The 23,581-nt window shown below is 49.0% G+C and overlaps 10 protein-coding genes across 10 annotated transcripts; 6 read left to right on the top strand and 4 right to left on the bottom strand.

Moving 5' to 3' along the window:
• Window positions 1–520: 520 nt before the first annotated feature.
• FSUBG_3840 (Aflatoxin B1 aldehyde reductase member 3) lies at window positions 521–2,149 on the top strand (the record flags this gene model as incomplete). The annotated part of the gene is made up of 5 exons (XM_036681765.1): window positions 521–562; window positions 623–1,246; window positions 1,294–1,595; window positions 1,668–1,740; window positions 1,811–2,149. 5 exons carry the CDS (start codon window positions 521–523, stop codon window positions 2,147–2,149), a joined length of 1,380 nt encoding a protein of 459 aa, XP_036540618.1.
• Window positions 2,150–2,953: 804 nt separating this feature from the next.
• FSUBG_3841 (tryptophan dimethylallyltransferase 1) lies at window positions 2,954–4,291 on the bottom strand (the record flags this gene model as incomplete). Its single annotated transcript, XM_036681766.1, has 2 exons — window positions 2,954–3,062; window positions 3,120–4,291. 2 exons carry the CDS (start codon window positions 4,289–4,291, stop codon window positions 2,954–2,956), a joined length of 1,281 nt encoding a protein of 426 aa, XP_036540619.1.
• Window positions 4,292–4,726: 435 nt separating this feature from the next.
• FSUBG_3842 (aliphatic nitrilase) lies at window positions 4,727–5,811 on the bottom strand (the record flags this gene model as incomplete). The annotated part of the gene is made up of 2 exons (XM_036681767.1): window positions 4,727–5,588; window positions 5,645–5,811. The coding sequence occupies 2 exons, from the start codon at window positions 5,809–5,811 to the stop codon at window positions 4,727–4,729; spliced, it is 1,029 nt and encodes a 342-aa protein (XP_036540620.1).
• Window positions 5,812–6,800: 989 nt separating this feature from the next.
• FSUBG_3843 (integral membrane protein PTH11) lies at window positions 6,801–8,123 on the top strand (the record flags this gene model as incomplete). The annotated part of the gene is made up of 5 exons (XM_036681768.1): window positions 6,801–6,947; window positions 7,003–7,360; window positions 7,411–7,502; window positions 7,550–7,667; window positions 7,729–8,123. The coding sequence occupies 5 exons, from the start codon at window positions 6,801–6,803 to the stop codon at window positions 8,121–8,123; spliced, it is 1,110 nt and encodes a 369-aa protein (XP_036540621.1).
• Window positions 8,124–9,294: 1,171 nt separating this feature from the next.
• Window positions 9,295–11,157, top strand: FSUBG_3844 (sterigmatocystin biosynthesis monooxygenase stcW; the record flags this gene model as incomplete). The annotated part of the gene is made up of 4 exons (XM_036681769.1): window positions 9,295–9,363; window positions 9,578–10,130; window positions 10,180–10,340; window positions 10,390–11,157. 4 exons carry the CDS (start codon window positions 9,295–9,297, stop codon window positions 11,155–11,157), a joined length of 1,551 nt encoding a protein of 516 aa, XP_036540622.1.
• Window positions 11,158–11,863: 706 nt separating this feature from the next.
• FSUBG_3845 (uncharacterized protein) lies at window positions 11,864–13,388 on the bottom strand (the record flags this gene model as incomplete). Its single annotated transcript, XM_036681770.1, has 5 exons — window positions 11,864–12,161; window positions 12,216–12,563; window positions 12,634–12,947; window positions 12,998–13,026; window positions 13,082–13,388. 5 exons carry the CDS (start codon window positions 13,386–13,388, stop codon window positions 11,864–11,866), a joined length of 1,296 nt encoding a protein of 431 aa, XP_036540623.1.
• A 1,250-nt stretch (window positions 13,389–14,638) lies between these two features.
• FSUBG_3846 (uncharacterized protein) lies at window positions 14,639–16,202 on the top strand (the record flags this gene model as incomplete). Its single annotated transcript, XM_036681771.1, has 5 exons — window positions 14,639–14,914; window positions 14,972–15,177; window positions 15,237–15,359; window positions 15,420–15,809; window positions 15,854–16,202. 5 exons carry the CDS (start codon window positions 14,639–14,641, stop codon window positions 16,200–16,202), a joined length of 1,344 nt encoding a protein of 447 aa, XP_036540624.1.
• Window positions 16,203–17,028: 826 nt separating this feature from the next.
• On the top strand, window positions 17,029–17,724 carry FSUBG_3847 (aspartate racemase; the record flags this gene model as incomplete). The annotated part of the gene is made up of 1 exon (XM_036681772.1): window positions 17,029–17,724. The coding sequence occupies one exon, from the start codon at window positions 17,029–17,031 to the stop codon at window positions 17,722–17,724; it is 696 nt and encodes a 231-aa protein (XP_036540625.1).
• Window positions 17,725–17,821: 97 nt separating this feature from the next.
• FSUBG_3848 (isopenicillin N epimerase) lies at window positions 17,822–20,611 on the bottom strand (the record flags this gene model as incomplete). Its single annotated transcript, XM_036681773.1, has 1 exon — window positions 17,822–20,611. The coding sequence occupies one exon, from the start codon at window positions 20,609–20,611 to the stop codon at window positions 17,822–17,824; it is 2,790 nt and encodes a 929-aa protein (XP_036540626.1).
• Window positions 20,612–21,951: 1,340 nt separating this feature from the next.
• On the top strand, window positions 21,952–23,364 carry FSUBG_3849 (aminotransferase; the record flags this gene model as incomplete). Its single annotated transcript, XM_036681774.1, has 1 exon — window positions 21,952–23,364. The coding sequence occupies one exon, from the start codon at window positions 21,952–21,954 to the stop codon at window positions 23,362–23,364; it is 1,413 nt and encodes a 470-aa protein (XP_036540627.1).
• Between the last annotated feature and the right edge of the window lie 217 nt (window positions 23,365–23,581).

Genomic DNA, 23,581 nt, shown 5'->3' on the forward strand with positions numbered 1-23,581 from the left:
GTTGGTGAAAGCTAAGTAAAGCGGAGTTTGACAATGCACCTTTATGATACAAAGAAAGGTTTGCATACTAAGAAGAATGCTCACTAGCGCTGACGTGGATTCTTTCTGCTGATAAGAAAGTCTTGCCTGGAAAGGAAGGATCAAATGCCAGTGAGTAAGCCAATGGTCTATGTAGTGATAGGAACTAGCCCCCACTCCCGCATTCTCAGTACTGACGGGCAAAATTTGTCAAGAGCTGGGCGGACAACGGGCGATTCGATAGCGAAGGGCATGATTTGGTCAACAGCTTAGAAATGTATTGTATGCTGGTACTTCCTAATTCAGAAGGATCATATATCAAGAAGTGGCTACGGGGTATTTCTCGCGATCTTCCAGTACAGAAAAATGAAGTATAAAGGGGCTGCGGACATCCAAGGCGGAATAATTTAAAAACCAACGAACTACGACACGTTCCATTACCGTCTTATTTCGTCCTCTGTTATATCATCAAGTCATTCATAATCACTCAAGCCGAGCTACCATGTCTATCTCAAAGATTAACATTGTCCTAGGAGTAGCAAATGTAGGATAACCTCTCCTCGTTCATTGTCCTGAAGTGTCACATCTGATCACTCACCAATAGGTCGGAGACGGCAAAGAGGACCCCGTGGTCCGCTTCCACGAGCCAAGCGAGGTCATCGCCTTTCTCGATGCCTTCACCAAGCGAGGGTATAACCAGCTTGACACAGCACGCATCTATTCACCTCATGCACCAGGAACAAGCGAGCCAAAGATTGGAGACGTTCCTGAGAAGAACTTCATCATTGACACAAAGGTCAACTCTTTCCACGACGGGGCTCACTCCAAGGAGAACATTCTCAAAGACATTAATGATTCCCTGAGTGCCTTGAAAATCCAGCAAATCAATATTGAGTATCTGCATCAGCCTGACCGGGCGACTGACCTCAAAGAAGCCTGTGAAGCCATGGACCAGGCTAATAAAGAAGGAAAAATCAAGTACTGGGGTATCAGCAAACATACAGCTCAAGAGGTCGAGACTATCGTCAAGATTTGTGAAGAAAATGGCTTCATTAAGCCTAGCGTATATCAAGGAGAGTATAATCCGATTGTGAGGTCTGCCGAAAAGGAACTTTTTCCAATCTTGCGACGACATAGTATCGCGTTCTATGCTTATAGTCCAGCTGGAGCTGGATTCTTTGCTGGCAACCATAAGAACGTCCAACCTGGCGGCCGCTTTGATCAATCCGTACGTAATCATATATGTATTTGTCCATGTACTAACGTTTCTGTAAGCTATTCCTTGGAAATCTATACGCTGAACGCTATCTTAAGCCCTTGATCTCGGAAGCCACGGAGAAAGCGTTGGCTGCAGCTTCTAGCCACGGAATTAGCGGTCATGCTGCGGCTCTTAGGTGGACAGCGCACCATGGAGCTCTGAGCAAAGAACATGGCGATTCTATCGTCGTTGGTGCATCGAGCGTGCAGCAGCTGAACTCTAATATCGATGCGATCGAGGCCGGGCCATTGCCTGATGATGTAGCAGACGCCCTTGGAGCTATCTATGCGGAGATTGGGGATGATCTTCCATATCATGTGTAAGGATAATGGATTTTGTGATTAGTTATCCAGCCAGTCGCTAGTCCATATTAAGAAGGATCAATATTCAGCTGCATCGTCCGTGCTGACAAATGCCGAAATACACAGACCTCTAATACAAAGAGTTATACAAATGTCTTCCTTGTAAGGTCTGCCGAAAAGCCGCACATGGAAGAGAAAGTTATCTGAACTTGTGAAAATGAAGTTCATCCAGGTGGTACATAACGCAGGACCCGAGGCTCTCCGAGAGTCAAAACGCGAAGCTCGTTCATACTCTGCCCAGGTGGCACACGCTAAAGCACGGAAGCTGCGCGGACCTGGAAAAGCGAAAAGGATTGCCGTGGAAGATGGTCTCAAAACAGAAAAGAAGCACACTATGAAAGGCTTGAGCCCAAAAGGCCAGCCCCCAAGCCAGACCTTGCTTCCATACAACGCAGCGACGATATCTACAGCGGATCTCCACATCGATCAGCCGATGCTATCACCATACATCAACTTCATTTCAACTCTCACAGAAGCAGAATGTTTCATGTTCGACCATTGTAAGTGGTAGTCTCAATCTCCTGGGTTCCCGGACTTGAAGGCTCCTCGTGTCTCCCCAATGGGAAGCTAATTGACCACAGATATCAAGATTGTGATGCCATATCTAAGCGCTCATTGCCCAATAGCGAGATCTATACGTCACTACCACCAATATCTTAGAAACAATTGGATCATCATATCCTCACACGATGCGGAATTCATCAGAGGATTTCTCTTGGCCGCTTCCCGCCATTTGTCCATGGTGGAGTCGAATAATACATTTGAAGAAATAGCTATTCGTTATAAGTTGGAACATCTCGCAAAGCTCCGAAAGGACGTTGCGATGCAACCGATGTCAATAAGTCCTCGGTCGGTCTCAAGTGCTTTGGTTTTATCATTTGATGAAGTAAGCTTCCCTTTCCAAGCCTCCGCATGATGCGTGAAGAACGCTATTTACATGTAGGTTTAGATGCTTCTCGGGAACATTCCAATGGCATTACGACATATTCACGGGGCAGCGAGTATAGTCCAGGCAGCTGGCGGACCCCAGTCACTAGGCCTGAGCCAGTTTATATCATATACGTTGTTCACCTGCGTTCAGGAAGATCGAATTGGAGATTGGGCCTGGGTTTCGAAGTATGATAAAGATTTCATCAAGCCGAAAAAAGGGTGAGGAGACCTGAAAGGATGATGCCAGGGGAAGATCAGATTTGGAAACTTCGGTATCGAAGATTCGGTGCGAGAACCGGGAATTGAAGATCAGTCGTTTTTGTTCTATATACTTAATGATACACCCAGCCGTATTCCGATAAGTGTGATATCCCTCGCGGTACAATTATTGCTGAGGGTTGACATAGGCCACAATACGAAGGTCGCCCTTGGTCTGTATGGAACAACCGATGTAGGTATGAACACCTAGACCATTCGACAGTTTCTCTTCTCCGCTGCGGGTTTTTAGTAAAGAGATAGTTTGAAAAGCTGCTAGCGACTAGAGTACTCACAAAATACTGTCCAAGCAATTTGCATATCTCTTGGCCCAAGCCGAATCGATCGCAAGATCAGGCAGCTTGCTAGTCTGATCTGTCAGAAAGTCTCCCAGGGCCTCAATGATCTGTGAGTCATTCTTGGCGTAGTGTCGGACTGGTATATAGATCTTGACCTTTGGTGTCGTGCTGTTCGTGCGGAACTCGACATTGTAGAGTATCCCGGATGTCCGATGGTTATTGTGCGGTAGAGGAATATCATCAGGTACTCCACTCGTTCCTAACAGCATGTCCCAGAGATTTCTCAGATTTCTCATGCCAACGTCGAATTCTTGGCCATGTATCCTGCCTCCCAGTGACATCATCTCGGTCACTGACCGGAAATCTGTTCGCCTTATTCTAAAGTAGATCTTCAGTCTTGACTCCTCGACGGGAACCAAGTCCAATGCCAGCATATCCATCTCGAAGCCCAAGTGCTGGCGCTCATGGATGAATTTCGAAAAGCTTGCGAAAGAGCTGATGTTTTGTGGTCGACATCCTGGAGCAGAAGTAATGGAATCCGCCATGACTTCAAGCGTTGACTTGTCCATTGCGTGGGCGATAAGCCCTGGGAAGAAATAGGCCTTGTTCGTGGTTACGGACTCCTTCAAGTCGAATGCCCAGAACATGGTGCTTCGGTGACCCTCTGGCCGATCGGCGTTCCACCGTCCATTGAAGTACTCATAAAAGTGATTGAAGAGGGCTATATCGATATCAGGGAAAGCCCGTGTTGCTTTTCGTACGAACTTTGCCGCAGCTTCTTCGTTGTGTAGATCTGTCGCTGTCCCTGCCTCAAGACCGATGGGCTCTATAGAATATCGTATTGTTGGCTGGCTGTTACCGGTATGAAAGTCCCAGCTCAGCTCCACTGGACAGTTGTTGTCTGTCATGAAGCTCTTCCATATTGGCTCTCCCCGCACGGGGGACGAACCGAGAAATGGGGCGACAAGGTTCGAGAACTGGTCCAGGATGCGGGATTGACTTTGAGAGTCATACCCGGCACTGGCCAGGAATCTCCTTAGCGTTGATCCGACAGTTTGGTTCCAGTGCTGCTGATGGATGTCGACCGCCGTCCCAGTCTTGTTCTTGGTATGGTGGAGGGAATGCAAGGTTCCAGAGTCAAGCTCTGAGAGATTCACTTTTCCAGGCATCTTGGGAAGAGTAATAACGACTTACGAATACGTAAAAAAAGGGGTTTATCAATAGCCGAAGAGATGGCCACTTGGTTTATACTATCACTGTTACCGTCATTTACTACGATTGGCCTGTATCCCGGCTCTGACTTGGTTGTCCCGATCGCGGCATGGTTCCCTTTCGGAACAAGCGTGATAGACAGATCGGTGCCTCAGTGAGACAAACAGCTCATCATGCATGAGAACAAGTCCACCCTTATTCTGCCAAGAGAAAAACTAAGAGACAGCCGACGCTTTTGGATAGCTGCTCGGAAAAGTGCAATGAGGTAATTGTTTCATGAAGCGCGGGCGATGAGTAAGGCTCATGCAGATGTACGGTGCTCTAGCTTCGATTTGGTAATATTTGGCAGACGTAGAGGTTCTAGCTCCGATTTACAACCGCTGATCAGTCTATCAATAGACAGTGTTTTCTGTCTCCTCTTGCACCGCAGGCTTGTACTGCTTGGCAATGACATTCTCCTTGGGCTGGCGATCCACTCCAAGCCACAGCAGATCTGGGCGACTGTAGTGACCCACGATGTCCAAAAATCCCCGAGTCGCTACAACCTTGGTCAGATCCAAGTCAGCATAGACAATACCCTCCGTATCAGCCTTTCCATCGCCCAAAGGCTCCGTCAAGCGTCGCCCATCCGGTCCAATAACGCAACTGTGGCCTCCACCAGGCTGGCGACAAGCTAACCCATCCTGCGTCTTGAGAACTTCGATGCCCTTCTGCGTGCATACAGACGTGCAGTGGAGCACATAAGTGGTGCTCTCAATTGCATATGTCTGGGACAGGTTCTGGGACCCATCGGCGGTCATGCTCCACAGACCAGGATGATCAACACCCATGCTGGGATCAATGGGCGGCCACATGGAGATATGGATCACTTCACCCTGCGAGATACTGTGATACTTGAGAAGTGGTTGCGTGTGCTCCCAGCATGCGAAGCATCCCACCTTGATCTTACCATGTTCAGCTCCAAAGTCCACTTCCACGACATTGTTCAGATCAGCACCAGTACCGTCACCAAAGACAGTACGTTCCATGTGAGTGGGCTTGATCTTCCTTCTGTGCAACAAGACCTCGCCCTGAGGTGAGATGATAGCCTGGGAGATGTACACGCTATGAGATGGACTCTTCTCAGAGAAGCCAAGAACAACAGCGATGGAGTTTTCCTTGGCCGCTGCTTTAACCATATCCATAGCCTCAGACTCAATTGGCAGCGAATTGTAGATGTATCTCGTTTGCAGCTCAAAGTCCACAGATCGAGCCCTACCGAGATTAGCCAAAACGCACAAGCCAAGTCAGTAAACGAAACATAAACGTACCAGATCCACGCAGGATATCCGGGTAGCCAGCACTCAGAGAAGGCAACAAGCTTCGCCCCGTTCTGCGCCGCCTCGGCAATGAGACCACATGCTTTTTTCACAGATGCAGCCAGGTCAAGGTAGACAGGCTCAGCCTGCGTGACAGCGACTCGGATGGGGGCGGACATTTTCGGAAGTGCTATGCCGAAAATAAGAAAAGAAGGATGAATTGCATTGGGAGATTTGAGTCTGAACGGGCCGACGAATAAATAGTATCGGCGATGCAGTCACCTTCCTTGTTAAGAGGATTGAAACAGCGTTGGTTCTATATTGAGCTCACGGGGAATGAGAACTGTTGGGCCGGTGCGTGTTGGTTTGTCGTTTCATGCGCAGGGGCGTTGGTCTCTCAACGGGGGCTAAACACCTACATTGTCGACGGCATCAGCTTCAGCCGGGCCATGTCCCGCAATGACTGTATCTGGGCAATGTTCGGAACGGAATATCTGATCTATCATACTGCCATGCAGCTATTACTTCTCAAAGTCCGGTCGTGAGTGTTACAATCATGCCATGAGCTGTTTTTCCCGAAGCAACTGCCGACATGACTGAAGCAATATCAGTAGCATGAGATATTACAGAGCCAACAAATCCAGCATCTGAATCTGGAAATGCCCCTGACATCTGCAGCTCACAAATCCAGGGATCTCAATCCCACCAGAACAGTTACATCCCAGCGGGCCCTTACATAAAAAGCAAAGCCTAAAAACATGTGATGCTCACCCCAGGATCCCTCCATTCGCAACCTTGGCGTATCCACCGACTCGCCAGAGCGTAAGACAAGATGTAACAATAGAAGAAAGGAACCTACAATTGTTTGTCGTACGCCCGAGGCATAAAGAAATAGGGAAGGGAAAAGATCTGACTGCTTGTAGTTAATTGACGGGCTATGAATTGTTTTATCTTCCGTCGGGGGCGAATTATAGGGAGAAAGCTTAATTGAAAACATGCCGCGGGGTTTCGATTCCTGCTTTTTTAGATGTAAAAAGAAATTGTAAAGGACCACGTTGCCTGCCATTCCTTCATTTACATGCCTTGATATGCTTATTTGTTAGCTCGTTCAGCTGCTTGCAGTTACCATTTTCTTTTTGTCAAAGTTTTATTTCTTCCGTTCGTTACAATGACTGCGTTGGCTGGTCAAATCGCAGAGATATGGATCCTCTACGTTATTGGCACCGCCATGATCGGGGCGCGCATCTTTTGTCGCACGAAAATGGTTGGTTTTAGGAACTACGATTGGGACGATTATCTCGTTATTGCAGTCGCTGTGAGTCTCCTTCCCGTGGCTACTGACGTGTTCGATCATTAACGTTTCGTGGTAGGGAATGTGGACTGCTGCACCCGTCATTGGCCAAGTGTTCGTCCAAGGCGCCGAGGGCCGCCATACCTCCGATTTGACCTTTGAGGAGAGGAAGAACATGAGCGAGGAGGATCGTAAGAAGTGGGCGTATGGTTCGCAGATGTTTCTGCTTGGGTTGACTGGATATGTGGTTATTCTCTGGACGCTCAAGTTCAACATGCTGTGCTTCTACAGCCGCGTTGTGAGGGGTCTTTGGACGGAGAGGTTTGTGAAGCCGTTGATGGTCGTGGTAGTTTTATCCGTGGTGGTCATCATCATTACACTCGCCGCGACGTGTCGACCGTTTCATCACCTTTGGCAAGTTTGGCCAGACCCGGGACGTAAGTGTTGAGCCATGAGAATAGTCCGAGTGTTCTCTAACCTCTCACAGGACAATGCGTTCCCCAGAATCTTACCTTCTTTGTCGTGATTTTGGTCTTCAATTTGGTCACGGATATCTGCATCATGCTGATACCGATTCCGGTACGACGATTACTATTTCCTCTCCGACGTCTATTAACAAAGTATAGGTATTGGTCGGCATCCAAACCAATCGCCTCAAGAAGTTTGGTCTCTTCCTTCTCTTCAGCTTGGGCTTCTTCTGCATGTTCGCTGCCATTCTTCGCTTCGTGCTCATCTTCAACGCAAGTACCCCAACCTCAATCTCTCACAGTATCAAACACTAACACGAGTCAGTTGAACCAGAAAGGCGTCTCAGCTCTGTGGTCAATGCGCGAAGACTGCGTCGGCATCTTCGTCGGCCAAGCCCCGATGGTCACACCTCTCCTCAAGCGTCGCTTCTGGGTCATGGCAGGCTACGCTACTGACAAGACTGGCAACTCTCAGACGCCGCACTATAACGGCAGTCGGCTCGAGAGCCATGAACTTCGGTCTGGGCGCGCGAATAACAGCAAAGTGCATGACCCTTACTCAATAACCAACGTGGTTTCTCGGTCCGAGAGCCAAGAGGAGATCGTGCAAAAGGACCTTCCTTCTTTACCGGAACAGCCACGTCAGTTTCGGAGTGGTATTAGAGTGGAGCAGCGTATCGATGTCGAGGCAGTTCAGGGGACGTATACGCAGCCGCGCGATCCTCGATGGTAGTCTGCGTTGGTTGAGCTATTTTTCTTAGATCTAAAAATGCACCTTGACAGTTTCCAATCTTGCTTGTCGCATCATGGCTAATTACTGAGTCAATTAAACGGATATACCCGAGACTACGATTAGTCCCCGCGAACTAAAGAGATCGTTGCCTCCGGGGAGACTTCCTAACGATCCATCCTGAACCGTGCCCCTTTTGCGTGATACCCAAACCGGGGTAAGAGATTCCTTCGGTGCCAGGGCAAGGATACATCCTCCAATGGAAAATCTCTGCAAGTCCCATGTGCTGTCATCGGATACCGCGGCCCGCCGAAGCGTTTCCACGCGAGTAATGAGCGACAGGGTATAGCAACCTGGCGTACGATTTTGTGCCAGCCAAGAAATACGATTATCCCGAGTTAGAAGGTGGGAGCTATTCCCGTCTGATTTCTCAACTGGCAAAAGCAAACAAGGTTAAACATGGGTGACATATCATGACAGCTAGGTATTGGAGGGGAAGACAGCGGCGAAACGGTTTCCTGTTCTGCTTAAGCTGCTGGGTCAAGGTACCTTTGCATGATGCAGCAGAAAAAGCAACCAAATCTCGTTTCATTGACGCGCGCTGGCATTGTCATAGACGATCCATCGTACGAAAACTAGCCTACGGAGGATTCCAATATCGATTTTGCGTTATAATTGTGTGTGATATGCAATGTAAAATTGTTTGTCAGCTGCACAATGCTTAGAGACGTTGGACAATGTTTCCTCGTGACAGCGGCAGCGGCTTAGCGGCGCACGATGTATCCTATTTGGGAATTTCGCAGCCTCGGAGATTTCAATCGTCGACGCATGCCAAGACCCGTAGGGTAAGTGGTACATCAGCTAAGTTCTGCGGTGAATACAAGCTCTCACCCAACAGTCTCGCCTGCAAAACATATTTTGCTCATACCTTAGATGCCACAGTGAATGACTAATTGTTCCAGGGTCAACACTGATAGAAAGACTCCGAATGATGACTCATTTGCCTCTCTTCGCTCGTTATAAGAAGCTCTAATACGTCTGCCAAGAAAATTCCGAGGCATACGAAGATGTCTTTGCGGTTGATACGTTGCGATAGTTAACCACTTCAGGCCTCAAAGAGATCAATCGAATATCTTCGAGGTATTCCTTCATAACTGAAGCTTATGCGAATAATATGGATCCTCCCAAGACTGAGGCCATTTTCAATGAGCGCTTCGTCAAGATCATCTGCGTTGGCGCTGGCGTTAGTGGGCTTTGCTTAGCTTACAAGCTGAAAAGATCATTTCAGAACTATTCATTGACCGTGCGTATACCAAATGCAATGAAGGATGGTGCTGACAGGTCATAAGATATATGAGAAGAATCCAGAGGTCGGAGGGACTTGGTATGAGAATACTTACCCGGGCTGCGCTTGCGATGTCCCCTCGCACAATTACACATATTCCTTCGAACCAAAGGCAGATTTCTCCTCGGTTCTTGCTAGCTCCGACGAGATCAAGGAATATTTCGAGGGCTTTGCTGTCAAGTATGGTCTGCTCAAGCATATCAAGACCGAGCACCAAGTTGTTGAGACATCTTGGGACCAAGCAAAAGGCCAGTGGAACGTCAAAGTTACAGACCTGAAGTCCGATACGACAACAGAAGACTGGTGCCATATTCTTATTCATGCGACCGGATACTTGAACAAACCAGCCTGGCCGTCCGTGCCAGGACTCGAGAAGTTCAAGGGGCCAAAACTTCACAGCGCCAAGTGGGATAAAAGTGTATCACTTGACGGCAAAGATGTTCTGTTGATAGGGTCCGGCGCATCAAGTGTGCAGATTCTACCCACGATCCAACCTCGTGTCAAGTCCGTGAAGGTCTTTGTTCGAACACCTCGATGGACTCTACCCTCTGTCAATTCAAAGAAGGGCAAATTCTCCCCAGAAGAGATTGATAAATTCGTCAGCGATCCAGATTCGGTCATGAAGCTACGGCTGGAAAATGAGCGAACGCTGAACAGCTTCTTCAGTAAGTCGCACCGACTGGCTTAAAAGGCGTTTTTCTGACTTCGTGTTAGCTATGTACATGAAGGGAACCGTCCTTCAGAAGCAAGCTCGCGAGCATTTGGAGAGCGAGATGAAGAAGGTGGTCATTGATGAACAAGTTCAGAAGAAGCTTGTCCCTGACTTTCCAGTCGGATGCAAGCGCATTCTCCCTTCTGGTGATCAGTTTCTTTATGTGAGTGGGGTCCAATTTCGAAGTCGCTCAAGTCTGATAGAACATGTAGGCGATCAAGAATGACAACGTCCAAGCGATTTACTCTGGAGTCAAAGAAATTACAGAGACAGGCTGTATAAGTGATGATGGGCAGCACTACAAAGGCGATGTCATCATTGCAGCCACTGGCTTCGATACATCCTTCATCCCTCGGTATCCCATCCATTTCAAAGGGCACAACCTCCAAGAAGATTGGAGTACTTCTATTACAGGATACATGGGAGTCGGCATCTCCGAGTGTCCCAACTCATTCACCCTTGCGGGTCCATGGTCACCGATCTCCAACGGCCCCGTCATCGCTCCCATAGAAGCTCAGGCGGACTTTGTCTGTGCTTTTATCGACAAGTACCAAACTGAACCCGGCATGCATAGCATGAGTCTCAAGGCAGCAGCATGCTACGACTTCAAGAGCTACATGGCGCAGGTTACTCAGAAGATGGTATGGTCTGATAACTGCCGACACTCACACAACATCAAGCCGAACTGGGGTCAGTCTTCAATCACGTGGCCTGGATCTACGCTGCACTACTTGGAAGCGATGCGGGAACCTCGCTTTGAGGACTATGACTTTGAGTACAGTGGGAATCGGTTTGCCTGGCTGGGTAATGGGCTATCTCAGACTGAGTGGGATCCCACGGCTGATTTAGCATACTATGTAAGAGATGAGGATGACGGAAGGCATTTGAGTAGAAGTGCGAGGACAAAAGCCATTTCAAAGAGTGGAAGCCAGCCCCCGAGAGAACTTCATCGACAGGCTAAGCTTGCAGCCAAGAGCTAGGCCCAAGTGGCAGGGCAGCACATCCTCATTTTGACACGCTATTGCCAACTATTCGACATACAATCATATTCCTAAAAGTAGAAGATAATAGAGATTCAAGAACAATTTCTCTTAGATATGACTGGCGGCTAGGAGACAGTTGACTGGGCAGGTTGTTTATCGCAGTGGTGGCCAATAGTAACTCGTCAACAAGTAGTCACAAGATGCCCAGTAAGCGAGAAAAGTCCTTTCATGCCCATGCAGAAAAAAACGATCGCTCATTCGCTGAGGTAGCCGAAGTAAGCCATGGCGATGAGTTAGTTGATATTGGGCTAGTTGTGACGGGGCGGGACGATTGCCAAGCCGCGCTATTGTTTCGCTTTCTATTCACTTGAAAGCCATCTTCCACTGGTCGCGCATACACGGAATAAGAAAACATAGTCGTATCAACGGTTCTCTTGGGTCTGATCTCTCATAAACCAGGGATTCCCATCATCCCCGTTCGTAACCTGCCACGTCATAGCTCCGTGATACGAAGGCGACAGACAACAAACAACACACGAAGCAAATCCTGGTCACCGAAAGAAGGCAGCAAGAACAGTATAACGAGATATTGGTTTGAAGCGCATCTGAAAGTTTGAACGGTCATTGCATCTTAGAGCCTTTTACCTATTCTGATCATAATCGAGAGTACCTTTAATTCAGTACAGTGCTGGTTCTTTCCAACTCAAATCTCACGGCCCAGGACGGCCAAAACAGTCGGAAAGCCACTAGGGGCACTAGCAACGACGACCTGACCATCATCGTTATGAACGGTACACCTGTCAGTTGTCATTCCCAATATCTTCTCTCCACCTGAGCCGGCCAAAGCGTCAGACAGCTGACTTTTCTTGCCGTCCGCGCATGACATTTTTATCTCCACTTTGTATCCCAGCAGCACTCTGGTGATCTTCATGAGCTTACCGGAACTTCCTTCGTTGCCTACAGCCGAGCCCAGCTGTGATCGAGCAGCGGCGCTAACATCCCTGGTGTAGGATAACACTGTTAGCTAGTTCAATTTGCAGGTGCTGATAGCTCACCAAAAACCCCGGTCAACGTCGAATGCTTGCATGCCCCCAGCCTTGAGTGAGAGAGTGACATCTGGACTGGTAACGTCGACCACTTTGGTGTCGTAGAGAGGATCGTGATCGAGGTTGGGAAACCCAAGACTTGCCCAAGAAGCTGACTTGGCATTGGCAAGATCGAGATCTAACTCAACCTCTTCACGTCCGCCCTCTTGCGCACCAACCCAGGAGTCAACTCTGCGGTCGATACCGTTAATTGAGTAGAGCGGCCGATAATAGATCTGGTCCGCAGGAATCACGAAAGGAGTCTGTGCGCGTCCTATTGCAGATGGAATGTCCATATTCGAGCATGGCATGTTGCTCCTTTAGCAGCGCCATTAGTAACCGCAAGATTGCGGATCAAATGGAACGGCTTGAAGAAAGGGCTGCTTACCCAAGTCTTAGCGTTGAGTTATCCCGTGCCAGATCAAACGCAGCCAGTACCAACCCAACACTGCTTGATGTTTTAGTAGCAGCAAGGGTGTAATCCGATTCGAGCCGTTTCTGCTCGCTCTTGGCCCACGCATAATAGATGCCGAACCTCTCGCCCCACGTTTCAAAGTCGGTAAGCTCAGATTCAGCCACAGCTGCGAGATTCTGGTACAGATTGAGGTCCCGGAGGTAGGCCTGTGCACTTCTGTCTTGTGCCTGCTCAACTTCAGAGCGGAGCTTTGAGATTGAGCCAGTGACATCAGATGAAGTCATGGCCTACTTTGTGGTCAGTATCTTGCTAGAGCATATGAGGGGTATAAACTTACATCATCATGTATAGCTTGTAGGTACCTAGCTTGATGTTAGGTGCATGATGCCTCACGATCACAGGCTAAATGCGGGACACATACTTCGACGGGAATCAAAGTAACTTTCTCCATCAGATGTGTAGAACGGAGATCGGGTATTCTGCAGACAATCGGTTCGGCGGAATATGTGGTCGTTGGTGATCTGTTGAGGGGCAAACTCTCCTGCAGGGATATCAAAGAGGCCCGGAGAGGCGACGAAGATCGCCTTGGTAGAATTGTCCAGGTCGTCTTGCGTTGTCATATGGGCCTGCAGCGCAATAGCATATGCCTTCCATATCAGTTTTGATCCGCCGTTTGCCAAGAGAGTCAGGTTCCGCTTGCTAGCGGCCAGAGTTCCCGTGAGCCGCATATTGTCTGTTCCGATAGAATGCCGATCGTAGGCTACAGCGCTGAGCGTGAATCCGTCGCTTTGTGTGAAAGTTCAAGGAAATTTTCAACGAGTTGAAATGGTGAGCAAGCTACATTATTTATTTAGTCACTGCAAATATGAAAACTTAAACAAGTCCATCTCTCTTGAAATTGCTAAAAGCAACCCAAAAACACTAAGGAGGATGTGACTATAGGCCTGCATCTATGTGTAAGTTGAGGCTTGATCATGCTATTTGGGTTTCCCAATAATATCTCAAATCACAGTAAATTTGAAATGAAGACTGTACCCTATGAGCAACGTCTGCGCTGGGCACCTCCCATCGCACGAACTATGTGATCTATCTGAGAAGCTACGTGCCGTGTGTGATGAGTGGCGGCTCGCTTACTATTGTCGTTGAGAGTGGCTAGCTGTAACCACTTGTGGCTGTCATTTATCATCTCTCTAAAAAGTGTTCAAAACACGCGATCGGACTGGACTTTAACGTCATTGTATTTTGTCGTCAATGTAAAGGAGAGCTTCATTGCATCAAGGTTTATTGACAAATCAAAGCAAGTCAGCTCAACATCGCCAGAAAGCATCCAGGTCGACGCGCAGACTTACTGCTCGATCCATCAAGAAACCATAGTAGAAGCATCATATTCACCTTAGACTATTCGTAAGTCTCCAACAGCTGATTGATAATCCGAACTGAGCCAGGCTGTCAATTAGCGAGCTCTCGGAAAGAAGCACTTCCGAGAAGCCAAGCGATTAGAACATTGATAATGATTCCTATTTGGACGACTCAGCTAGCCATGGAATGCCTAGTCTATAGTTTCTCTACCGTTGTGACCTCATCACTTAGAGTCAACGTAGACCATTCTCAGTTTTGCTGTCTATCTTGTGACACACTACGGCAGATGGCAGTACGCTAGCATCCTTCATACGTCTGTAGTTTCAACAATTGTTTCTTGGCGAAGGTTGCGGTATAGCAAACTGAACATGTAGATCACATAGCGTATCATCCTGACTGTTTTCAAGCCGTCTGACAGCATTCGCCAAGCTTGGGACTCCGTGCAGACCCACCATAGCCTACGTTCACGAAGAGTCTTCTCTTATATAAAGGTCGATGGTTTCCTCTAGTTCTGACTCTCACTCAACAGTTCACGAAACACTACAAGAACACCCAACTGCAAACACAAAGACAATATCCTTTCCCTTTCTTATCCCAATCGCAAGTCTCTACCCTCACCATGTCTGAAGAGAACCAGCTCTTTTGGAAGGCCTACGCCTCGACCGTCAAGAACATCATGGTCAGCGGGCCGGTCGGTGACAACACCAGAGTTTACATCGCCGCCGCCAACACTGCTGGCATCTCTGGCGGCAAGGACATTCCCGCTGTCTGCACCAACTGGGGAATCTACCAGTATGCAGACTTCCTGTTGGATCCCACCAACCCCAACCTTGTCGCCAGCAAAGTCTCGCGCTACTCTGAGGCGCTCAATATGACCCTGCAGACCCTCACGCCGGTAAGGCTTCCTCTCCACTCCAACTCACTAGGTATTTACTGATGGTGATCACTGAAGGGCGCTGGTGGCGACAACTCTCCCGATGCCTGGGACAGACTCAACAAGGCTAAGGAGAGATTGGCTATCCTTCGCTCCGAGCTGGATGATGCCAAGAAGCAGGCTATGCAGGACTTCAAGGACGACGACAACCCTGACAAACCCAAGTCATTCGCCCAGTGGGCCCCTCTCAACGCCAATGCCTACTTGGTCGCCTTCCAAAACTGGTACGTAACCTTACAACATCCAGAGCAATGAGGACTTCTCACTAACATCCATACCACAGGGAGGCTGCCACGAATGAAGTTCAAATGAAGACCAATGCCATTGGTGGCGCTGGCTCTGCTCTTCTTGCTGAAGCTATGAAGAGTGCTGCCAACGGATCCAACACTCTCACTGAGCTGAAAGGGTACGTGTCCACCCTACTCAACTCCTGGTACCTCTAATCTGACTGATCAACAACTATCAGATACAACATGAAGGCTAGTATTCAGTCAGTTACTTATGATGCTGCTGGAAGACCCATCCTTCCTGACCCTCTCGAAACCCAATACGTGCCTCAGTATTCTATCTCAGGCTACGCTGCCATGCTCGATGGATGGGTCGGCTTCTCAAACAAGAAGCCGGATGAGTTCGGTATCAGCCTTTCTACCGGCCAGCAGTCTTCCTTCAAGGACATCGGTTTCACTGAAGCTCAGGGCAATGCCTCCTTCAGCCGCTTCCCCGTCTTTGACTTCTATGCCAGTGGAGGTGGACGTGTTGAGCACTCCAACTTCAACATGAGCTCCAACGCAAAGGACGTCAAGGTTGCTCTCAAGATCCAGCACTACAAGACCGTCCCGTTTGAGCCCGGTTCTTGGTAAGTCCTACACCACTTGTTCACCCTTATCTAACTCCGTACAGGAACGTCGATGTCAAGAGCCTCATGGCTAAGCTGGGGGCTAAGCCGCCTGCCATGTTCCAAAAGGTCCGTCCCACGCAGATGCTCATTGCACAGGGTGTCAGCATGGAGATCAGCTTCAGCGGTGACGCCAAGACTGCATTTGATCAGGACTACAAGAAGACAGTCCAAGGTGGCGGTGGCATCAGTGTTTTCGGATTCCGCATTGGAGCGTCTGGTTCCTCTTCTGAGGAGAATGGGTCCCACGAGAACACTTGGGACTCTAGCTCCGGTGTCCTCACCATCAACGCCGAGAACTCTCGCGCATCCGCCAATGTTCTGGCTGTCATGGGTGAGATCGTCAGTGCTTAGAGTCCCTGTTGTTTTCGGAAGTTGAGGTGAATAGGAATCACATTGCTTTCGCGTTGACCTGTTGGAGATTCGAAGTTAGTAGGAGTTCTTGTTAGTTTAGCTCCAGTCAGTCATTTCCGTCTGCACAGCCGTATTCGATAGTTCAACTCAATTCACTCTTTCGCACCTCAGTAGACAGTTTGAGTATTTTGCGCGAGATTGTACCACCAATTTTAATTAATCATAGATCCAAGAGTGCCGCTCTATCTGAAGTTACTGCATGTCTCCAGCCTGAGCTGCCAAAAGAGATCACCATGAGCTTGAAAGTCACTTTGCTGCTCGTGAAGCGAAAGTGATGATACAAAAGTTATGACATATATCCAAGACAACAAATTCGGCGCTGCACCATCTCTATTCTTGCAGCTCGCAATTCCTGTCATGCGCCTGCATACCTGTCCGTGGAACGAATGCCACTGACAAGTCAATAGGGAGGAAACATAGTAGCTACCGTCGTACAGTACATACAGTGGCTGGTGCCTGTCTCAGCTACCATGTCTTTTTCAGTGGGTTTCAACTATTGCCCTCAAGGGGTGCTTCATACCTGGAACAAGTGCCATGTTTCAATTCAATCCATTAGGTAGGTCGCAGTGGCGGAGTTGATTCATTCCATTTTTGCAAGTCACCAAAGCCTCGAGTACGTACCAACCATGAGTCAGCCACCGCGATAACAAATCTGCTTTGAGTGGCTGCACCAGAACCCTCCTCTTACACCGCATTCACAGCTTGATCAACCTCGCACAGGAGACACGTGTCCAGTCCAGAAGCCCAAACAACAACAACAAGCACGATGAAGACGCTCGGTTTAATCGGCGGCATGAGCTGGGAGTCGACTACAACTTACTACCAAGAGATCAATCGTCGCGTTCGCGAAATCCAAGGCGGCCTGCACTCTGCCCAGTGCATCGTGTTTTCCTTCGACTTTGCCAACATCGAGGCCCTTCAACACGCGGGCAAATGGGACGAAGCCGGCGAACTGCTCAATGATGCAGCGGCCAAACTCAAGCTCGCCGGTGCAGATGCTCTGGTTCTCTGCACCAACACCATGCACGTCGTTTCTCACGGTATCGAACCTGCCTCGCAACTACCTCTCATCCACATCGTCGATCCAACTGCCGAGGCCATCATCAAAGCAGGCTACAAGTCTGTAGGCCTCCTCGGAACGCGTTTCACCATGGAGAAAGACTTTTACAAACAGCGCCTGGTCGAGAAATTCGGGCTCAAGGTCATTGTCCCGGGTGATAGCGACAGAGATACGGTGCACAACGTCATTTACCAGGAACTCTGCAATGGCATCATTCAAGAGAACTCTCGCGAGGATTATCACTCTGTCATCCGTAGACTCAAAGCTGAGGGTGCCGAATGTTTGATCATGGGGTGTACCGAGATTGGTCTATTGGTTGATGAGGCGGGAAGTGAGCTGCCGGTATTTGACACTGCAAAGCTTCACGCTATCGCTGCTGCTGACTGGGCCATGAAAGACTGAGTAGCAACTACGTAAAGCAAACGTCATAGAGACACGGTTGAGCCTTTAGAACTTTATTATAAAGTGAAGCGTAAAATATTTCTAGAATACGTCTCTTCTACCTAACTGGTAGCGCCTTGAACCCCTTCGCCCGCCCATGACACTGCATCTTTGCCGGCAATGCTACAAGCAAATCATCCGTCGCAAAAACAGATTGATGAACCGGCTGTGCGATCTCTTCTCCATTGACCAGCACCTTTGTAATGAAAGATGCCTCCTCCGTAATCAGGCACGGCACCTGCGTAATATGCTTGAAGTGCCCCAAAGCAACACCAGCTTGAAGCTGGCTCAATACATGCACCGCATTCTTCCGGAGCATCTGTAGCACAGCGCAGAAGTCGACAAAATAAACTGGTCCAAATCCGCTGTCCTGGCAGTATTCTCTAAGATTATCTTCGGTTTCCTCAAGCTTTGCGAGTCCGTAGATGGAGACGAACTTGAGGAAGGTCAGGGTAGTAATCCGGTTGTTACCATCTATGATGACTTGCCGAGAATCATGGCTCGAACAAATGGGATGAATATTTGCTACGGCAATCGGGGCAATATGGATCTTGTCCCTGGAGCTGCAACTGATGATATCGTCAATCATGCCAATCACAATTTCTGGGCAAGAGAACTCGGACCGCGCCATGTCGCAAATGTCAACGTATGAGTATACAAGTTGCTGATCCGCCGAAAAATGAACACAGCTTGCATTACTGACGAGAGGTTGAGAAAGGAAACAGGACTCGGCTGCCAACTGGGCTGCGACATCTTCTCGTACAGTGCGACTGGACTCTTCTAGATCCTTCGCAAGGTTGGTGAGCAGTTTCAGGAAGTTATCTCTGCGGAATTCAAATTTGTTGCGCAGTCCACAGACTGGATCTCTCAAAAACGCATGGATTTGCAAGAACGATGTAATTCGACCTGGAGACCATCTTGCCTTGGTCGCGAAGTCTGACAGAGCACGGCCCCAGAACGTCAGACTGAGGTTCTCCTCATGGGTTTCTGTCTCATACGGCACAACTCGGCCGACAAACTCGTTGGGATCGACTGTGAACTTGGCAGGCGCTCTAGGAGCGTTCATCTCAGAAATGATTGCTCGACTGAGTATCTGAGACTGATTCTTAAAAGTGTTCATTCGCAGAGGCCAATCCTCAATCACATCTTCAGTCTCCAGCAGCTGCAATACAGAAGAAGCCATTATTTGTGGAATTCTGCGCCGTGGAATGCAAGACAGCATGTAGGCCATTTTGGAAGTCTCCATGTTGGCATGTTTCTGGAATTCACTGGTCAATGTGAGTGCGGCCTCACAAGCTCCAGCGGTGGGAAACAAGGAAACGGGATCGAAGGAGAACGTGCCATGTAAGATCCTCAGCAATCTGGATTCAGCGAGGTTTCTGAGCATGGCCAGGGACGGTTTCTCAATTTCATGGTACGGAGGTCCAGGCACATCATGTCTCACACTCAAGCTCTTGGTTCCAGAGCTGGAGCATCCACATGCTAGGAGACCCTCTGAGGATGAAGAGTACGCAGAGTCGTCACTTTGTCTCCTTGTGTATGGAGGGACTGGAAACTCAATTGAACCAACAGAGTCAAGCGAGTATGACTTTCGTTCTTTGCGCAGCACGATGCGTAAACAGTCGGCTAGCTTAAGATATTGATCCAAGGTATTATAAGCCTGCACCGACAAACGGACAACTCGCTTAGGGTATGAAGGCCAGGAGTAAACCGGAATTACAATTCCATGTTCCTTCCACAGAGCTTGTTGAATGGGAAGCATGCCCTCCTGCTCAGGCCCTGGAGAGTCTGGCAGCGGTATAGTCGCCATAGCAGCGATCATACTGTCCGGGCATGGAATATCTGTGCCGATAGCTTTGCAGACAATCCTGCGGGCTAACACTGCGAGGTCATGGTTACGACTCGTCAAGTCGCTGTACCCGCCTGGCGTCACCGTGTTGAGATGATCGATGGCGGAGGGAAGGGAGAGCATTGCCGAAGGGCAATAGGTCCCCATCCATCCAAAGCTGTGCTCAAGCACAGAGTGTCTAGACTTGCCGACGACATAGGGGGACCTGGCAATCACCAACGGCTTGATGTTCTGAGCGCTATCCCGCCGAACGTAGAGAAAGCCAATTCCTCGCGGTGCGCACATCCATTTGTGACAGTTGGCGACGTAGTATGCGGCGTTGATATCATCGAGATCCAAGTGAATCATGCCAGGCGCATGTGCTCCATCAACCAAGGTGTCAATACCGCGGGACTCAAGCTCCCTGACGATTTGTTTCGCGGGAAGCACGAGTCCAGTCCGGCTTGGGATGTGGTCGATGACTGCAAAGCGCGTGCGATGCGTGACGCCCGCGAGGATGCGCTGCATCACGTCTCCGGGGCCTGTGACTAGTAGGGGTACATCGACGACAACGATATGAGCGCCATCTCTCTTGGCAACATGGTCAAGCACCATCCGCACAGAGCTGTACGCAACGTTCGTAGTCAGTATCTCATCATCTGTGTTGAATCGCAGACTCTGAATGACAACGTTCATGGCGTGGGTTGCACCAGGAAGCAGAAAGATGTCTCGATAATCGACGTGTAGGAAGTCGGCCAGGGAGCGTCTGCTGGCCTCCAAGCCAGAGACATATGATCTTTCGAAGAACTCATGGGGATTTTCTTCAATGCGTTGCCGGATGTTTTTCTGCTTCTCGACGACGGATTTTGGACAGGACCCGAAGGCACCATTGTCTAGGTAAATGATGTCCTTCTGAATCTGCCACTCTCCGAAACTTTGGTGATGGGCTGACATAGTTTCCGAAAGAGTTTCCGCACATCGATCGGTGGTAGAAACAAGAGATTTTGTCTGGTCATTCATGATTGACTGCGGCAAGCCAGGTTCAAAGATAGATGGCTTGTGTTTGTTTAACTATCAGAAGGATATCGGTTAAGGACGCAACAATAATCGTTCGTTTTTGTTCCTCATGCATAACCCCCATCAATCCCAACTCTAGTGACGCAGCTCTACGAGACGTAAGGGCAGAAAAAAGAAAAGAGTGACTTGCTCATATAGCCAAATCTTACCACCTCCATACGTGCATGGAGCTGAGCCCTCGTTTCTCATGGCATACCAAGCCACTGACGGTCATGCAGGTTATCATTTCGCTGTCTGTCAAGACTAAGACTTCTTGAGTAGTTGATTCGCGTTCATTTGAGCTGAGATCCCGGTGACCATTGGCATTTACTCTGTGCTCGGTTCCATCCCTTCCGACGTGCAGTTGCGGTCAGACCCCAAATGGTATGCGAAAGGAAAGAGGAGGAGGTGCTGAGACTGTTCCTTGGACAAACCTGCATACACGCACCTTGCATGCCGAACTTGTCAAGAACTGATTGGCCCAATGGGGAGCACAAGACACCGACACCCGACTCAGATTACCGATAACCAGCAGCTGAGACAATTGCCACCTTACGGGGAGGCGGGCGACGCCGATAGTGTCCGTCTCACTAGGATGACAAGGGTATGGCCGCCCGCAGTAGTATTATTGAGGCCGATGGTCCGAAGTGAGACACCTTTGTTTCAGACCTTTGACCAATAATTGGAAAGTTTGTGTAGCATTCGGTGATATCCCTCACCTCAACAGATCTACTCGGGAACAGACCCAGTGCCTGATGTGGAAATGATCACTATGGCTTTGCTCATAGGGCTGGCTGAGTTGAGACACGGAAAGACAATGTTTCAATAAAGTTCTTACACTGTACTAGTGGCTAACAACTAATGCGAAACTACTGAATATAGCGCCGGTTGCTTTGATGCCGCCTTTAGTGCTGACGGATATTCCCTGCTCTTCGGAGGCCGAAACGCGGCAATGCACCATTCCAATACCATATCCAGGGATATGAGAAATGCTCCCCGGCAATGATCTTCTTATCACACTGAGCTAGGATTCAGGGGCTGTAGAGACAGGACGAGGGAGGATCGGCCTTTACCCAAACACTCACGGACGGTCTGTCTGGCCACAGAGCTATCGATCTTGTACTGAGAAGTATGTTGTAACTCCTGCGTACAATGGGTGGCCAGCCAGGTCCGGTTATCATTGTATCTTGTTTTCTCATCTCTCAACCAAGAGCTTGACGCCGTCAGTATTTGTACTGCCAAATACAGCGGATGCCAGAACATCTACACTGAGCACACTCCAACATCCCCAAACCACCAACACAATGCTTTCCCATCGCGCTCAGAAAAGCTTAAACTGGTTGGCCGATGAAATTCCCTCTGTCCCAGTATGGCCGAAGGATGTGCTTGCCATGAACTCAGCAGAGAACTGGCTGTGCCGTCCAGATCTTATTCCGCTCATGAAGAAAGCCATATCGGACAACCTTGAAGCGTCGCATCTCTCTTACTCGAAGAATCTCGGTGGGCCGCCGGATCTTCTCGAGAATGCAGCCTCTTTTTTCAACAGGTTCTTCAATCCACGAAGTCCTGTCCTGCCCAGCCATATCGTCTGTGGTGCTGGCGCTGGGTCCATCCTGGACTGTCTTGACTTTTCACTCAGCGAGCTTGACGAGGGCATGCTGATCAACGCACCATGCTGGGAGGGCTTTGGGATAGCAAGTAATTTGCGAAATGACGATCGGTTGATACCAGTCACGATACCAGTTGGGATCTCATCCCCGGAGCAGCTCATCAAGCTTTATCTCAAGGCTATGGATGCTGCGCCATGTCGCATACGCGGTATCATCGTTTGCAACCCCATGAACCCTTCTGGGCACATCTATCCTACCAGTTGGCTGGAAGCAATCCTTCAGTTCTGCGAAGAGCAAGACATCCAGTACATCGCGGACGAGATCTATGGCATGTCAGCGTGGGAACCACAACAAACAAAGACCCCAAAGCAGCTTTCTGAAAAAGGGCCAATTGTTTTTGAGTCCCCAGAGACAAAGTTTACCTCCGTCTTATCTTTGGATATGGAGCGACTTAAAGTAAACCCTGCCCGCGTACATGTTGTCTACGCATTGAGCAAAGACCTCGGTAGTAGTGGTCTCCGACTTGTACGAACATCTACCCAAGCTCACAGCATCTTGGCTAACCTCTCACAGGGCTTCCTTGTGACACAGAAAAACCCCGAGCTTCGCAATGCGATGGCCATTCTGAACAGGTACCGAGTATCCAATGCCACCTCTGTGATTGCCTCCAGTCTTTTCTCAGATCTTTTAGTCCTAGAGCACATTCTCGTTCGCAACAGAATGCTTCTACGCAATGCAGCACAGCTCGTTGGAGATTTCCTATCCTTCCACCACTTTGCCTTCTATCGCCCAGTAGCAGGAGTCTTTATATGGACTCGTCTCGGTGGGGAGACAGCAACAGAGGTTTCTGATGCACAGCTTATGGAGAACTTTGCATCTAAGAAGGTTTCTGTTGCTAGCGGTGTGCCCTTTCATGCTACAGATAGAGGATGGTTCCGAATCACGTTTACACTTCCTCGTGAGCAATTGCTCGAAGGGCTGCGACGCATAGAGAGGGCCATGTCTTTAGAGCGCACATGGAGACCCTCGAATGATATGGAAGCCGTGGAGGTTGTGTCTGTTCGGAGGGAGATGAAGCCCAAGGGCGCTGGATGCATGGTCATGTAGGGTGCGTGTTCGACGTTGATCATCAACACTACTGAGAATTGTCGACATTGAGGGTTATTCTGTTTAGACAAGATGCTTCACTTCAGTAAAATCTCCAGATTTGCTCACAAGTATGTCCGGAAGATAGATTCTGCAGAAAATGAGACGAGTTGATCCAATAATCTCAATCTATGGTACATAATTGCAGTCATTGGTCCAAACATCTACAAGTCCAAGA

This window comes from Fusarium subglutinans (assembly GCF_013396075.1).
Source record: "Fusarium subglutinans strain NRRL 66333 chromosome Unknown NRRL66333_c0000033, whole genome shotgun sequence".
In the NCBI taxonomy this organism is placed as follows: Eukaryota; Fungi; Ascomycota; class Sordariomycetes; order Hypocreales; family Nectriaceae; genus Fusarium; species Fusarium subglutinans.